The sequence below is a fragment of the Ursus arctos genome, unplaced genomic scaffold (assembly GCF_023065955.2).
Source record: "Ursus arctos isolate Adak ecotype North America unplaced genomic scaffold, UrsArc2.0 scaffold_30, whole genome shotgun sequence".
Lineage (NCBI taxonomy): Eukaryota > Metazoa > Chordata > Mammalia > Carnivora > Ursidae > Ursus > Ursus arctos.
This window is the reverse complement of record NW_026622986.1, coordinates 9,150,716-9,166,472: the sequence shown is the minus strand read 5'-3', so window position 1 is coordinate 9,166,472 and position 15,757 is coordinate 9,150,716. Positions and strand designations below refer to the sequence as shown.

The 15,757-nt window shown below is 42.1% G+C and overlaps 1 protein-coding gene across 1 annotated transcript; it reads left to right on the top strand.

Moving 5' to 3' along the window:
* The first annotated feature begins 381 nt into the window (after positions 1–381).
* LOC113244217 (lysozyme-like protein 1) lies at positions 382–14,346 on the top strand. The gene is made up of 5 exons (XM_026483417.3): positions 382–427; positions 2,333–2,479; positions 2,966–3,124; positions 13,359–13,437; positions 14,277–14,346. The coding sequence occupies exons 2-5, from the start codon at positions 2,341–2,343 to the stop codon at positions 14,344–14,346; spliced, it is 447 nt and encodes a 148-aa protein (XP_026339202.2). The 5' UTR covers positions 382–427; positions 2,333–2,340.
* Positions 14,347–15,757: the final 1,411 nt, after the last annotated feature.

Sequence of the window (15,757 nt, the reverse complement as noted above, 5' to 3'; positions counted from 1 at the left end):
GGAGACTGTTGCCTGAGAACGAAGCTTACACTTGGATGGGAGGCCCTGGCTGAGTTGAATAGTGAGGAGGGCTGTTGGGGAGGAGGAAAAAAAAGAGAGAGAGAGAGAGAGAGAGAGGTAAGGAAGACCCAGAATGTAGTTATCACCCAAGTCCCAAGAAATGGGATTCTAGAATCTCTAGGCAGTTGGGAACAAGAGTTAAGAATTCTTCTCTCTCTAAGGCTCTGAAGAAAAATTCCTGGTTGAAGACAGATCACTTGTGCCTTGTAAGAATCAGAAATGGCTTCATGGGGTGCAGGAAGCTCATGGGACCTGCCAGTCACTGATTGAGTAAGTAGAGCAGTATTTCTTTCACAGAATCACTTGAACAGCGTCTCTGGGGCAGGCACCAGGAATCTGCCTTTCTGATAAGACCTGAAGTATTCCAGTGAAGCCACCTGTCCCAAAGAACCAGCAATGGCAGCCTCTGGCTTGAAGGACGCCGACCATTGTGTTTGGGGCTACCACTGTTGTGGGGTCTTGTTTTGTTTTGTTTGCTACCAGTAAGATTCTAAGGCAGGGGCTGGAAACCAACCTAACTGGTAAGCTCCGCTTAGTAAACCTCATGGGTCTCCCTCTTAGTGCCTGCATATAGCTCACTGCTTACATCAGGGACCACTCCTGAAAAGGGCCAGATAATAAGTATTTTAGACTTTGTGGTCTATACAGTCTCTAACACAATCACTCAACCCTGCGAAAGCAGCCATATACTCTGTATTACCGAACGGGCATAGCCAAGTTCCAATAAAACTTTACTTACAAAAGCAGGCCTGGTTTGCTGATCCTTGTTATTCACTAGTCTGTATTCTGCACACCCTAGATGACAAACAGTTACCTAATGGCTTGGTTACTTTAAAGACCCCATAATGATTCTTCCTCTGGCCCTTCTGAATACTCAGCCCTGTTTTTAGCCTCACCGTTCAATTGGAGAATGTAACTCTAAGAGAGAAAACGAATAACTTTAGAAATTTCTAGGCAGGGGCAGAAAATGATGCTGGGTGAAAATAAGTATGAATATCATGTTTAGTATCAGAAATTTTACTCCACCCCCATCCCAGCAAGGTTGCTATATTTAGAGAAGACGTTGCTTCAAGAAAGGAAGCATTTCTAGAAAACCAATAGCCAACAAGGCATGGAACTCTCTGCCACTTAATTTGTAAGTGGCCACCACTTTAAACAAGTCAGTGGGGGTCCCTTTATGAGTTCTCTACTCCCACCACCAACCCTTCCCTCCTTTCATGACCCATAGTCATCAGTCCCCCTTGCTCATCAGTCAATAACATGACTTTTGGGGGGACCACAAAGTAGTGATGAAGGAGCTCAGGAAAACATTGTATCTGCAATATAACACTGATAATTTTGAGACAATACTTCCACATCTGGAACAGTATTAAGAGTATGGAAGAAAGATAAGGTGCTAAATCTTCTTGCTTCAATAAAGCCCCAAATAATAAATCTAAAGTCATCCGTGAAGACCTGTGCGTATTTCATCTATGGTTGAAACTGGGGTGTGTGTTTCCGCAGACATAGGGAATGGTTTACTCTTTGTATTCTACTTTTTTTTTCTATTCATAGAATGAAAATGAGAATCCTGGGAATGTGTCACCCCGTGTGATTTCTAACGAGACATCAATGAGGAGGGTTCATTTCTTTGCTTGCCTGATCCTGGGAACATAGTAGCATTTACTTGAAAGTGACCCTGTAGAAAAGGATTTAGGAAAAAGCCTGCACTCATTCCTTCCTTGTACTGTGTACCTGTACCTTTTTCCCCCCCACGCTGGTTCTGAATGATTAAAAGAAACAGGAAGTGGAGGAATGGGCAAAATGGGTGAAGGGGAGGGGGAGACACAGGCTTCCAGTATGGGAAGAATAAGCACAGGAATAAAAGACACAGCACAGGGAATATAGTGAACGATACTGTAATAGTGTGTGGTGATAGATGGTAGCCGCACTTGCGGTGAACATGGCATCATGTAAAAACTTATAACTTGTCAAATTACCATGTTGGACACCTGCAACTAATATAACACTCTCAATTATAATGAATAAAACAGTTTTTAAAATTTAAAAATACAAATAAATAAAATAAAATAAAATAAAATAAAATAAAATAAAATAAAATAAAATAAAATAAAATAAAAATAAAAGTAACGGGAAACACCTAGGCAGGGCCACCCACAACAGTGGCAGATTTTTAAGTTCTCAGTGGCAACAGACTTGATCTCAGGACTCAGGACAAAGCAAGATTGTGTGACCTGGTCTCCTGATCTTTGACAGGTTCTGCCTCCAACAGACCTGGGGATGAAGGCTGCCGGCATCTTGGCCCTGATTGGCTGCCTGGTCACGGTCACTGAGCCCAAAGTCTACACTCGCTGTAAACTGGCAAAAATATTTTCGAGGGCTGGCCTGGACAATTACCAGGGCTTTAGCCTTGGAAACTGTGAGATTTCTTCCTTCCTCTTCTTTTTCTACCTTTGATCTCCCCTCTGAGATGCCAAAGTCTCCCCAAACCCCCAGCTTTGGCTTGTCCCCAGTTCTTCCATGCTCTGCCCCTCTCAGGGATGCCTCCTAGCTGTCCACATGGTCTCCTCAAATAATGATCTCTGGGGTACCTCTGCTCCTGCCTACCCCTTCAGGAGTGAGGAGTCCTGCACAAAGGACACCATCGAGTGAAGGAGGAAACAATGGTCCCCTTGCTGGTGTGGTAGGGTCAGACCCCACTTCCGGCCTAGTCCAGGTGCAGCCACTGACTAGGTGTGCAGATTTGGAAGTGTCCCATGGGTGTGCTACTTGCCCTGTCCCTCCCCAAGGTCCGTTGGGACCACAGCATTATCGTAACGTGTATAAGGGAGCTCTCCTCTAAGAGCAGAGTTGGAGAAAAAAATGCATTTCTTTTACTGGCATTTCTGGCTTTTTCCCCCTCTAGGGATCTGCATGGCATACTATGAGAGCCACTACAATACGACGGCTCAGACCGAGCTGGAGGATGGAAGCATTGACTATGGCATTTTTCAGATAAACAGTTTCACGTGGTGCAGACATGCCAAGCTACAAGAGAAGAACCACTGTCATGTCGCCTGCGCAGGTACGGTTTGGATTTGCCAAAAATAATGTCCTGGGGGATAAAAGCAGAAAAGCGGATAATGGAATATCTACCCATTTTCTGCTTTAACAAAAACTTGGAGTAGAATACCATGGGAATAAATTATTCGACAGTTTCCCGGGGTGACACCCACAGTCCTGTGGCCTACTTGCCCAAAGATGACTTATTCCTTCTAGTATGGTTTTTGTGAACCCACCATAAAAACGGAGGGGTGGAAAAATGGCCTTATTATCGTTTCACGCATAAAGACATTAAATACTTTCAATAAGGAGGAGAAACTTGTTTGCCAACAGCTTTCCATAAAGCAATTTAGTCAAAGGATGTGTTTATGTTTCTTTGTACAGAATGAGGCAAGTAAATACACTTTACATTTCTTAAACAGTAGAAATTAAGCTAGAATTCACTTCCAAGGCTTCTACTTCAAACATTTAAGAAATATATGTGTGCACAGAATTGAGGCTGGCAGAAAGGATCAGACGTGAATTCTGGTATTAGGAAAGAGCATATATGCTTTAGGAAGTTAAAGGACCATAAGCAGGTGTAAGTTGAGTGTTGTGGACTTCAGAGGACAAAGACATCTTTGATAAAGTCAAGGAAAGTCTTGTAGACACAATGATATTTGATCTAAGACTTGGAAGATAGGTAAGATTTGGACATTCAGAGACAGAGAAGAGTCATTCCAGGTAAAGAGAACAACAAAAGCCAAAAGGTGCATGTGGGAAGAAGGTATGGGGCACACACAGGGAGCAGTGAGACATTGTGTTATCTGGAACAAAGGGGATGTAAACACAAATAACGGGGCACGGGGTTGGAAAGGTTGATTACTACCTGACGATTAAGGGCCTGGGAAGCCAGGTAAGACATATGTACTGATTTCTGCCTGCAATAGGAAATCAACAAAGGTCAGTTGGTTAAGCCTTGCTCCAGAAGGATTATTTGGCAAGCAGGGTATGAGATATTGCCATTGCAAGTGTTGAGGTGAGAGATAGAAAGACCTGAATGGTGGTCATGGCTGGGGTGCACGGAGAAGAACATGCAAGAGATACTCAACAGATCCTGCCTTCTCTCTACAACGTACGCTCCATGAGGGCAGGGGTTTTATCTGTTTTGTGCACTGATATATCCTCAATGCCCAGAGTGGTGCCTGGCTAGAATTTTGGGGTTCAATAGGTAGTCATTAAATAAATGAATGGAAGGAATGAGGAGCAAGGGTGAAGACAAATAATGAAAAGATATTCTATGGCAAACTCCCTAGGAGCAGGAAATAAACTTTTAATTTCTCTTTGACACATACAGGATAATCAGTACAGATGTTTGAATGTATGATTGATTGAACGATGTGTTAATTTTCTAGTAAATGTCCTTATACCTACATTACAAGGGAACGTTCACTAACTCTTGAAGTGGATCATACAATTGTCAATCAATTCCTAATTTAGAGCATTTCTCTGCTAGGCCAAAATCTACTCTTTCTAGATTTCTTCCATTAATTCTAGTTTTTCCTTCTGGATTTATTTAAAACAAATTTGCTCAACTTTATACATAGAAACTTATTAAATGCTTGAACATGACTAGTAGATATTTCTTATCTTTGCTTTCTTACCTTCTGGGCTAAAACATTCTGTATCTTCACCTTCCTACAGGTATGACTTTTAAACCCCTCCCAACCATGGCCAATTTCATTAGCATTCCCCAAGAGCTTGCCAATGGAGTCTTCCAGTTAAACACAGCAACTGGACATGTACATTTTTAGAAGTTGAAAAGCAGGAGGACAGTACTGGCTAATTTAGTAATTAGAGAAATTTGAGTCCTAAACTGACAGTGGGAAAGCCAAGAAGCAACCATAGATTCCTAAAAGGGCTCAGAAGTCAGCAGGATCAGCTAATCCTGGAAACTGGAATGAAAGTAGGTAGAAAAGAAGAGGATTGATGGGAAGTCCAATTAAGGAGCAGCTAGACCATCAGATTCCCTTCCTGACACCATTCAGTTACTGACTTCTCCTCCCCAATCCCGGCAGAATACTGGAGCTTTCCTTCCCCAACGGAGTAAGTAGAAAGTCTCTCAACTGAGGGGCCTCAACAACCTGTGAGTGTGGGAGTTGCATACTGAAGACATGGGATATTAAAGTTTCCATAGTCCCAATCACTAAGGCACATCTCATGAAATTTCAGAAAACTAGAGAGAAATAGAATACATGGTCTTCAAATCTTCCTAATAAGTTGACCCTTTTATCCTTAGTGCCAATGCCCCTCCTTAACTCTGATAATAATCGCCAAATCTACTATACCCGATAGTAATATAGTGACTCAGTTTTCTTTGCATGATGTATTTCTTCCCATTCTTTTACTTTTAACTTACCTGTGTCTTTACATTTACTGTGAATGTCTTACAGGCAACACACAGTTAGGTGTTGCTTTTATATCCAGTCCAACAATTTCTGCTTTAATTAGGGGGAATTCTTAGAACAGGGGTCAGCAAACTTTTTCTTAAAGGGCCAGATAGTAAAGTTTTTAGACTTCTGTGCCTATACGGTCTCTGTTGTAACTATCCAACTCCCTGTATAGCACAAAAGCAGTCATAGATAAGGTGTAAATGAGTAAACGGGGCTGTGTTCCACTAAAACTTTATTTACAAAAACAGAGGGTAGGCCTATGGGCCATAGTTTGCTGAAACTTGGTTTAGATCATTTATATTTAATGCAATTACCGATATGGTTACTTTAAAATCCACTGTCTCGTTTTTGGTTTTCTCTTTGTGCTATCTGCTTTTGGTTCATTTTTTCTGCTTCTTTGAGCATTTTTCAGTATTCTCTTATTTCCTACGTTGGCTTATTAACTACACTTCTGTTTTATTTTTGGTGGTGTTCAGGGCTCACAATATGCATCATCTTCTCACATTCTACCTTCAAATAACGTTATGCCACTTGACATATCATACATGAGTTTTATAACAGTATACTTCTATTTCCCCATCCCATCCTTTATGCTATGTTGCTCTGCACTTTATTTCAACAAGTTATACACCTCATGCATTTTTGCCTTAAATGAGGAAAAGGATCTCTTTATATTGGCTACATGTTTGCCATTTCCAACACTTCATTCCTTTGGTGGACTCATTTGGGCAGGCAAGTAAGCGATACCACTTTCCTCTAGCCTAAAGAATACCCCTCAGGGGTTTCTGAGTGGCTCAGTCGGTTAAGTATCTCACTCTTGGTTTCTGCTCCAGTCATGATCTCAGGGTTGGGATATCGAACCCCACTGGAGTCCAGCTAGAGCCCAGCTAGAGCCCAGTTAGAGCCCTGCTTGGGCTCTGCCCTCGGTGGGGAGTCTGCTTCCCCTGTCTCTCTCCTTTTGCTCCTCCCTCTGTTCGTGCACTCTCTCTCTTTCTCTCCTTCTAATAAATAAATAAATAAATAAATAAATAAATAAATCTTCTTAAAAAAAGAATATCCTTCAATTTTTTTTGGAGTGGAGGTCTACTAGAAAGCATTCTCTCAGCTTTGGCTATCTGAAAATGTCTATATTTCATTTTCTTCTTGAGTGATATTTACTTTCTATATAAAATTCTAGGCTGGCAGATGTTTTTCTCTCATTTTGTTAAAGATAGCCCTTTGTCTTCTCGCTCAGCTTGTTTATTATGAGAAATTGGTGATTTTCTTGTTTGCATCCCCGTGTATAATGCCTCTTTTTTTTCTCTACCTGCCGTTAAGATTTCCTTTCCATTTCCAATTTTCAGCAATTTGATCATGATGCGTGTTTTCTTGTGTTTATCTTACTTGATGTTCATTAATATTTTGAGTCCCTGAGCTGATAATTTTCATCTTTTCTCCTTCTAAAACTTTAATGATACATGTATTAGATCATTTGATGTTGTCCCACAGGTCACCAAGGCTCTTCATTTCTTTCAATCTTTTTTTCCCTTTGGGTGTTTTATTTTCAGTAGTTTCCATTGCTGTATCTTCAAGTTCTCTGATCTTTTTTCTGAAGTGCCAAATCTATTAAATTCATTAATTGAATGTTTTATTTCAGAGATTGTATATTTTCAGTGCTAGGTAATTTCTTTATATCTTTCATTTCCCTCATTTTATTCATGTTTTTCTTTAAGTCCTTGATATAAATAAGTGTATTTATAAATTGTTTTAAATTCTTTTCCTGGTGGGGTGCCTGGGTGGCTCAGGCGATAAGCGTCTGCCTTCAGCTCAGGGCCTGATCCCAGGGTCCTGCGATCGAGCCCCCCACTGGGCTCCCTGCTCTGCTGGAAAGCCTGCTTCTTCCTCTCCCACTCCCCCTGCTTGTGTTCCCTCTCTCGCTGGCTGTCTCTCTCTCTGTCAAATAAATAAATAAAATCTTTTTTAAAAAATAAAAAAATAAAAAGAAATAAATTCCTTGCCTGGTAATTCAATCAACTGTGTCATTTCTAGGTCTTAATATTGACTGATCTTTCCCCTTGTTATGGGTCACATTCTTATGCCTCTTTGCACATATGATAACATTTTGTTGGATACTAAAGATAGTATATGTTACATTTTTAAGTGTCTGGATTATGTTTTCTTCCTTTAAGGAGTGTTGGATTTCATCTTGGCAAGTAGTTAATTCTGATCAGCCTGACCGTTTTAAGACTTGCTTTTAAATTGTGGTGGGGAAGTCTGAGAGTCATCTTATGGTGGAGTTAATTTAATGCTACTACCAAGGCATGGCTTTTCTAATGTCTTTTGAATGTTCAGGGGTTCACCAACGTCTCTCCCTCCTGACTAGTCAGAAATCAAATGTCTCCCAGCCCTGTGTGAGCTCTGTGATTGCACAGGTCCCTGGTAATTGTTTTCTAGCTAGCTAGCTTCATGGAGTTTTACCCTTTGCAAGTCCACTTGAAGCCTTCGGCCAAAGACTCAGTGGAATCCTTACGCAGATTTCTGGTATTCTCTGTCTGGGTGGCCCCTTGCTCTCAGGTACTCTTCTCCACAAATTGCAGCTGCCTTGGCCTCTTATCTCTGTCTCCTGCATTTAAATTGCCATCTCCTGCGTGGGTTTTACCTTTCTGGTCTGGCAAGTGCCTCTGGACAGAAAGTCATGGTAATCATAAGACGCCCCTCATTTGGTTTCGATCTCTAAAGGGTCATGATCCCGCCCTGCCTTTTGCCTAACGTCTGAAGATAATGTTCTCATATATTTTGTCTAGTTTTCTAGTTGTTTACAGTGGGAGAGAAAATCTGTTACTCCATCATGACCATGCTTGACTTTACATGCAGTTGACTAATTTAATATTGTTCAATTTAGTTTCAGATGAGGAAGTCTGGGGCAAACATATATCAGCAAGGCAATCTTGAGTTCTAGGAAATTAAAATGTTGGACGGTTCATGGTTAGAGGTGAAGGAACACTCCTATCTGCTTTCTCATCATAAAGAGCATGGGATTTTTAGAGACAGCTTTAAAATAGAAAACAGGATGTTGGTTTTATATCCTAATCACCCTCAGTAGCTGGCCTCCCTCAGCCTCAGGCAGAGAAGCTTTAATTATGGACAATGTCATTCTGTCCCATGTATCACAGAAGTAGGGACATTTGTCATGGGAACCCGGAAACAAGTTAGCATTAGGGTCTGTTTACAAGAAACATGACGTTTCATATATGTACGGGTCACGTGTCCTCCTGCCCGTCTTCCAAAGCTAAGCCATCTCACTCCTGTACCAAATTCTATTTCCAAAATTCCCGCCTACCTTCCCCAAACTATTTGGACAGAATATTCGTATATATATGTATATATAAACATACATATGTGTATACACACACGTAATCATATAATATCAATCTCTGTTTTCCTCCAACAGCATAGACCTCTTTAAAGTAAGAGATGTGTAAGGAAAAAGGTGATTGTTGTCTCTGGTATCTAGTCTCGTCTACCTATATTAATCTCTCTTTCTCATCAGCTGGGTATCTGAGTTAGCCTTTGTCATTCCAGAGATAGGAAGGAGATGGAAACTGTAGGCATGACAGTGATGCCGTAGCTGGGAGGCAGGAGAATGCTGGGCAGAGGCGGGGAGAGGCAGAGAGACTTTGAAGCAGAACTAACTTCCCTGAAAATCCGTAGTTCCTTCCATGTAGATTGTTGCTGTTTTCTGTTGTTGATGTGGGAGAAGAAGCTATTCGGTTGAATAATGCTTTGTTGTTCAACAGAACCCTTTGACTGCGGAGACTTGTCTATTTAAAGTAAATTGAGCAGAAGCAATTCTTGGCACGGATCCTTAGAAATACTTGCTCTCTTGACTCATTTCTGCCCCTCTGCTGCCCCTCTGTGGCCAGTTCATTGTGTCTTCACATTTCAGCACATCAGCTTCTTGTTTCCCAACCCCCATCTTCTTTGACCTCTTTTCCTAAGCAAATTCAAAGTCATGTCCAACTAGCACTTTCAAGACATCTCATTAGGGGAACAAAAAGCTACAGCAAGGTGGGAGACAGACACACAACTACTAGGTCTCCACCACATGGGCCCGAGCACCTAATCCTCTCACCAGCGGCACACAGCATCTCCAGCCAAGCCAACTGCCCTACACCAAACACAAGCCTTCCGTGGCGTGTACACGCCTCTGGTGTGCTCCAGGCCTGGCATAATACAATGCTCTCTACTTCTTCCCACTGTGTGTAGTCTGTGTCCTTCCCACCCCTGAGGCCCCACCAGACCCACTTCTAGGAAACAGGCTCCAACCACTTTCAAACACAAACGGTATCTCAGCACTTACCAAGCATTTGCATACACAAAATAAAGTGTTTCTAGGTAATTGGAACTTGTCGCAGATTCCAAGCACTGAAGTTTGGATCATCTCTTAATAAATAAATAATTACTTGGAAAACGAATAAAGTATTTATATTTTTAATTATCAACTTCATTAGCATACAGTATTCCATAAGCAGGCATCTTTGTGTATTGGAAAGAAGTAATCCAGGACAATAGAAGTTAAGCCCTGGGTTTGAATGCAGGCTCATTTACTGGGTATGGACCTCAGGTTAAAGGGCTAATCATGGTACTCACCCACATAGTTGTTCTGAGGCTGAACAGAGATAATACATGAAAAGAGAATTAACGTGAACTTGACACACAGTAAGTTTTCAATAAAGGTTGGCTCTTGGGGCGCCTGGGTGGCACAGCGGTTAAGTGTCTGCCTTCGGCTCAGGGCGTGATCCCAGCGTTCTGGGATCGAGCCCCACATCAGGCTCCTCCGCTGGGAAGCCTGCTTCTTCCTCTCCCACTCCCCCTGCTTGTGTTCCCTCTCTCTCTGGCTGTCTCTATCTCTGTCGAATAAATAAATAAAATCTTAAAAAAAAATAAAATAAAAATAAAGGGTGGCTCTTAGTAATAACGATTACTATTCTAATTACTCATCTCTCTAGAAATAAGGTGAAAGATTTATAATCTAACAAAGCTTTAGTTTTCACTGTGTATCAAATACTAGTGAATTTGCATATTGTCTCAATTTGTTATCACCTATAAGTCATATCTTATGCTAATTTTCTGTTGGTTAATAAAAATTTGTTTTAAATTACAAAAAAAAAAAAAACCCAGATTTACAATGTTCATAGCAACAATGTCCACAATGGCCAAACCGTGGAAGGAGCCAAGATGCCCTCCAACAGACGAATGGATAAAGAAGATGTGGTCCGTATATACAATGGACTATTACTCAGCCATCAGAAAGGATGAATACCCAACATTTGCATTGACATGGATGGAACTGGAGGAGATTATGCTGAGTGAAATAAGTCAAGCAGAGAAAGACAATTATCATATGGTTTCACTTATATGTGGAACATAAGGAATAGCAGGGAGGACATTAGGAGAAGGAAGGGGAAAATGAAGGGGGAGCGGAATCCACAGAGGGAAATGAACCATGAGAGACTATGGACTACTGGACTACGGGAAACAAATGCAAGGTTTCAGAGGGAAGGGCCGTGGGGGATGGGTTCGCCCGGTGATGAGTATCAAGGAGGGCCCGTATTGAATTTGAATTTGCTTACAAGAAATCTATCACTACCTTTATCTTCTAGTTAAGCTTATCCGAGAAAGCAACTAGTTAGCAACCACACAGGCATAGTCAAGACAAAAACTCCATTTTCAACCGAGTTTACAGAATAATTTTGTATTGTAGTGATCCATTCAGGCTAACATTATTTTTTTTTTTTGGTTAAATTTTTGTGAAGGTAAAAATACTGCATTTCTATTGTAAAAAGTTTAGAAATATGCAGGGAAGATGTAAAAGCTTTGGTGATCCCACAATTCAGAGCTAAAACTTCAGATACTGGTGACTATGACTGTCTTTTTATTTTCTCTCTAAACCAGTGCTGTCCAATAGTACTTTCTGCGATGATGGAGATGTTCTCTGGCTACCTGCTATGAGAACCACTAGCCACAATAACGGTGCTCTAAAGCTCCTGGAATGTAGTGAAAGCAACTGAGAAACTGAAGTTCTAATTGTACTGATTACTGTACATTTAAATAGTCCCGTGCAGCTCTGGGGGGATATTTTCTACAATATCGAAAACCTTACGTTGGGAGCATTTTCCACTATCATGAAATCATGGCAACGCACGATTTTATTTTTATTTTTTTTTTAAAGATTTTATTTATTTATTCGACAGAGATAGAGACAGCCAGCGAGAGAGGGAACACAAGCGGGGGGAGTGGGAGAGGAAGAAGCAGGCTCATAGCAGAGGAGCCTGATGTGGGGCTCGATCCCAGAACGCCGGGATCACGCCCTGAGCCGAAGGCAGACGCTTAACCGCTGTGCCACCCAGGCGCCCCAACGCACGATTTTAAATGGCACCTTCTGTCATTCTATGGAGGTAGAATTATTAACGTGAACACCCCTAATTATAAGGCAATTCGATCTTTTCCATTTGGAAGTAAATTTCCTCTTGTAAACAAAGCCACAGTAACCCACTTTGTAAATAAATCTTCGTCTAGATTCAAAATTAGTTCCCTAAGATAGATCCAGAAAGAGAAATTACTGGGCAAAAAGATAAGAACCACTTTTAGGCTCTTGACATATACTATTAAATTGCTTTCCTGAAAAGCTGAACCCATGATTCTCTTACCAGTGAGCAATGAAGAGTGCCTATGCCATTGCACCCTTGTCAACATGGAGCATTATCATGTCCTTTAAAAATCTCTGCTTAATTGTTAAATAAAAATGATATCCAATGGTGTAGGTTTTTGAGTCTTTTGATTGGTGCTGATGGGCAGAGACATGGATCGCCCAGATTCCTCTTGAAGGGAAGACGTCTGGCTCAACAACATCTGTGTGATTAGCAGACAGTCTACCTGGCGCCTCCCTTAGGGTTGTCTCAGCGGCAGAAAACTGCCCGCATCTCACACTATGCCCCTTGGGGGCAGTCCGCACCCAGGGACTGAGTGAGGGGGTGTCATAAAGACTTAGCCATTTAGGCACCACCTGGGCAACTTCGATGGGCCTGCGTCACACCTGGTGGTCTCCATCTGCCCAGCCCAGCTTCTGCCCCCTTCCTTTCACAGATGTGGAACTCTAATAAGTACTCTGCACCCCAAGCCCATGTCTGCATTTCCTTCTGAAGAAGCCACCGTGCAACAGAAGTGATGTTGGACTTTATACTTATTTGCCTTTCTCTGTCGTGTTTGCATCGAGGATTTTGAGGCCACTTCTGGGCAAGCAGGAAAGAATGCTAAGACCGGTGAACTCATTTGCCATCAGAAGATCTGTTCTGTCTGAAAGCCACAGAAAAAATAACAAAGACTAATGTATCTGACATAAAAATTTTTGCATGTGAGAAACAACTTGGACAGAATTTTTTTTTAATGCACAAACTGGAAAGTTAAATAGACAAGTTTAATATTTACCTATAAAAAGATCATATGTGTCAAAGCATCCCAAGTAGAGAAAACATAGTACTGTCCTCTTACTTGTGTGTTTCTTTAGGACGCAGAAAACATTCTCCTCCTGTGTCTATTCTAAACACATTTCCAAAACCCTTCAGGACCGAAACTTCAAGAAGCCCAGATGTGGCTACTCTCGAAATTTAAAAAAAAAAAAAAAAAAATTCTTTGATTTGTAAGAAGCTCAACAAACATAAGAATATGGCTCATAGTTCTTCCCACCCTCCCGTTCCAACAAGCAGTGAGAAAAGTGAAGAAAACCGGATCGGGGCTTCCCCTCAAGTAACAGTCTCAGCTAATCTATACTCCTCTCTCTTACAGCCTTGATCACGGATGACCTCACAGACGCAATTATCTGTGCCAAGAAAATTGCTAAAGAGACAGAAGGGATGAATTATTGGTAAGAGTCTTTCCTTGGCAGACTTTTGCTGACATGACCAAAACCGACAGTGCCCATTCATCACGCCTCAGCGGCCACTGACAAGCTCACTCTACAGAGAGGTCCAACCGTGTTCATGGGACCCTGTCTTTACCCTTCCCCGTGAGTGTGTGGGTGGACAGTGAACGCAGCGAAAGGGGTTTCTACGGGGATGAGAGACAGTATGAGTCATGGTAATTTGCAATTGGTTTTCGCATTAGGTGTTCCAAACAAGAGAGCAGGGGGTGCTTTCTTTTTTTTTTTTTTCTTTTTTTTTTTGGCCAAGGGGTGCTTTCTAATGTGAGTGGCCAGTGAGGGCAATACACCAGAGGACAAAAGCTTGAGTCTGCTCTCCACCTGGATGAGATTTTGGACGGCTAGGGCACAATTTGGTGCGGAGAGAGAACAGGCAGCAGCGAGAGAGAAGTGACCATGTCAGTTACAGCATACATCAGCAGGAAACTTCCCGAGCATGGCGAGAGACATGGTTTCTGGTGCTCACGGTTATCTGAGGCTGGGTTTCCTGTGAACATTGCTAATCAGGTCACCCACTTGGGGAACCCGAATTTTCGGAGGTGTAGGTGTTTAACTAAATGACCCATCCTTATAAAAGTCGTTTGCCTGTTGCTAAGGCTAGTAAGGGCGAGGAGAAAATCTAGAAGAGAAAATTCTTAAAGCAGGATGGAATCGTTGGATCTCAGAAACAAAACTAAATCCTGGGCGCCACTGGTGGTTTTGGTTAATTACCTATTGTTTCAAACCTACAAATATTTGGATCGTCATGCTTCTCTCTGTTGCTTCTGCTTCCATCTCCACCTCAGGCAAGGCTGGAAGAAACACTGCGAGGGCAAAGACCTGTCTGAGTGGAAAAAGGGATGTGAGGTTTCATGAATTGGAACTGGACCCAGGATGCTCGACAACCACTCCCTAGGATTTGTAATAAATGTCAAAGTGCTCATGACACCTTGTCCCCCTTCCTCCCAGCGTTCCTTCTCGAAGTTGGAGAGGGAAAACTAAGTTATAGTTTTAAGAAAATAAATATTTCCATTTAAGTATCTTAACTTCGCCCTGACTCTGTTTAAGTGATGAGCACAGTGGTGAGATTTGAAAACTCACCTGCAAAATATTCTAGCCCCTGAAGGAACAAGCTTCCTGTCTTCATTATAAGGATTACTGGCTCCTGTGGCCCTGAAATGGCTTCTCATTTAAAAAGAAGACTCCTGGGGCATCTAGGTGGCACAGTAGGTTAAGCAACTAACTCTTGGTTTTGGCTCAGGTCATGATCTCGGGGTCATGGGGTCGAGCCCTGCATTGGGCTCCATGATCAGGGTGGAGTCTGCTTGGGACGCTTTGTCCTTCTCCCTTTGCCCCTCCCCCCTTCTCTCTCTCACTCTCTCTAAAATAAGAAAGTAAATCTTAAAAAAAAAAAAAAAAAGTCTCCCAAATCAAGGAGAGCAGTAGATGAATGACCACAGCTTGCTGACCTCTTTCCTAAAGCAATAGGTCATTTTTCTCTTGGTCAGCAGACACAGGGTCCTTCCTCAACTCACCACTGCCAGAGAGAATGTTCCGGTGAGAGCTAGACAATCCTGATGGACACTCTAATGGAAATAAGTGGGTGAAGTTGCAGCTCTCATCTCTAATGTTGAGAGTTCCCCAAGTTCCAACATCTATTTAAATTAAATCTATCAAATTCAAAACTAACATCATCATGGCAAAATTGTTTCCAGGCTTAGACCTATAGGTTTGATTAGTTTGGTCAGGAAGCTGGTGACTATCTGAAGGACACTTCATGACCTGTAACACTGAGCTGAGGAGCTCAGATCCCAAAGAGCTGTTCCCAGAATGCCCTCTGCTCCATGCAGGGACAGCCCACAGGGCACGGCAGCTCTGCTCTGCTGAGTTTTCTCTCCTCTGTTCTCTGTCCTGCTGGGGCAGAGTCGGTTGGGGCTGCCTTACTGCAACGTTACATGGTAAGCTCCAGCTGAATGCAGTCTGACCTCAAGAACACACTCAATTAAGATTTGTTAAAGAAATGGTTATGCCTACAAATACGTTTCCCACTTAGAGGAAAGTCCCCACCGGTCAGACTGATGGGTTTTGTGATAGCACCTAACTGACCCATAAACACTCTCTCATTGCCAACCGCCTGGCTCTACCCTTGGCTCACGTCACATCCTGGCTTTGCTTGCACGCAGAGGCTTTAAAAAATCTGAAATGCTCCTTGCCAAAAGAATATAAACATTTCATACGTGTCTAAACAAACATAATCCGGTGACAATTTAACAGGCATTACGTACCA

Coding starts and splice junctions, on each gene's coding strand:
- LOC113244217 (XM_026483417.3), top strand. CDS start 2,341: ATGAAGGCTGCCGGCATCTTGGCCCTGATTGGCTGCCTGGTCACGGTC. Junction 2,480..2,965: donor GGGCTTTAGCCTTGGAAACT/GTGAGATTTCTT, acceptor TTCCCCCTCTAG/GGATCTGCATGGCATACTAT. Junction 3,125..13,358: donor CTGTCATGTCGCCTGCGCAG/GTACGGTTTGGA, acceptor TCTCTCTTACAG/CCTTGATCACGGATGACCTC.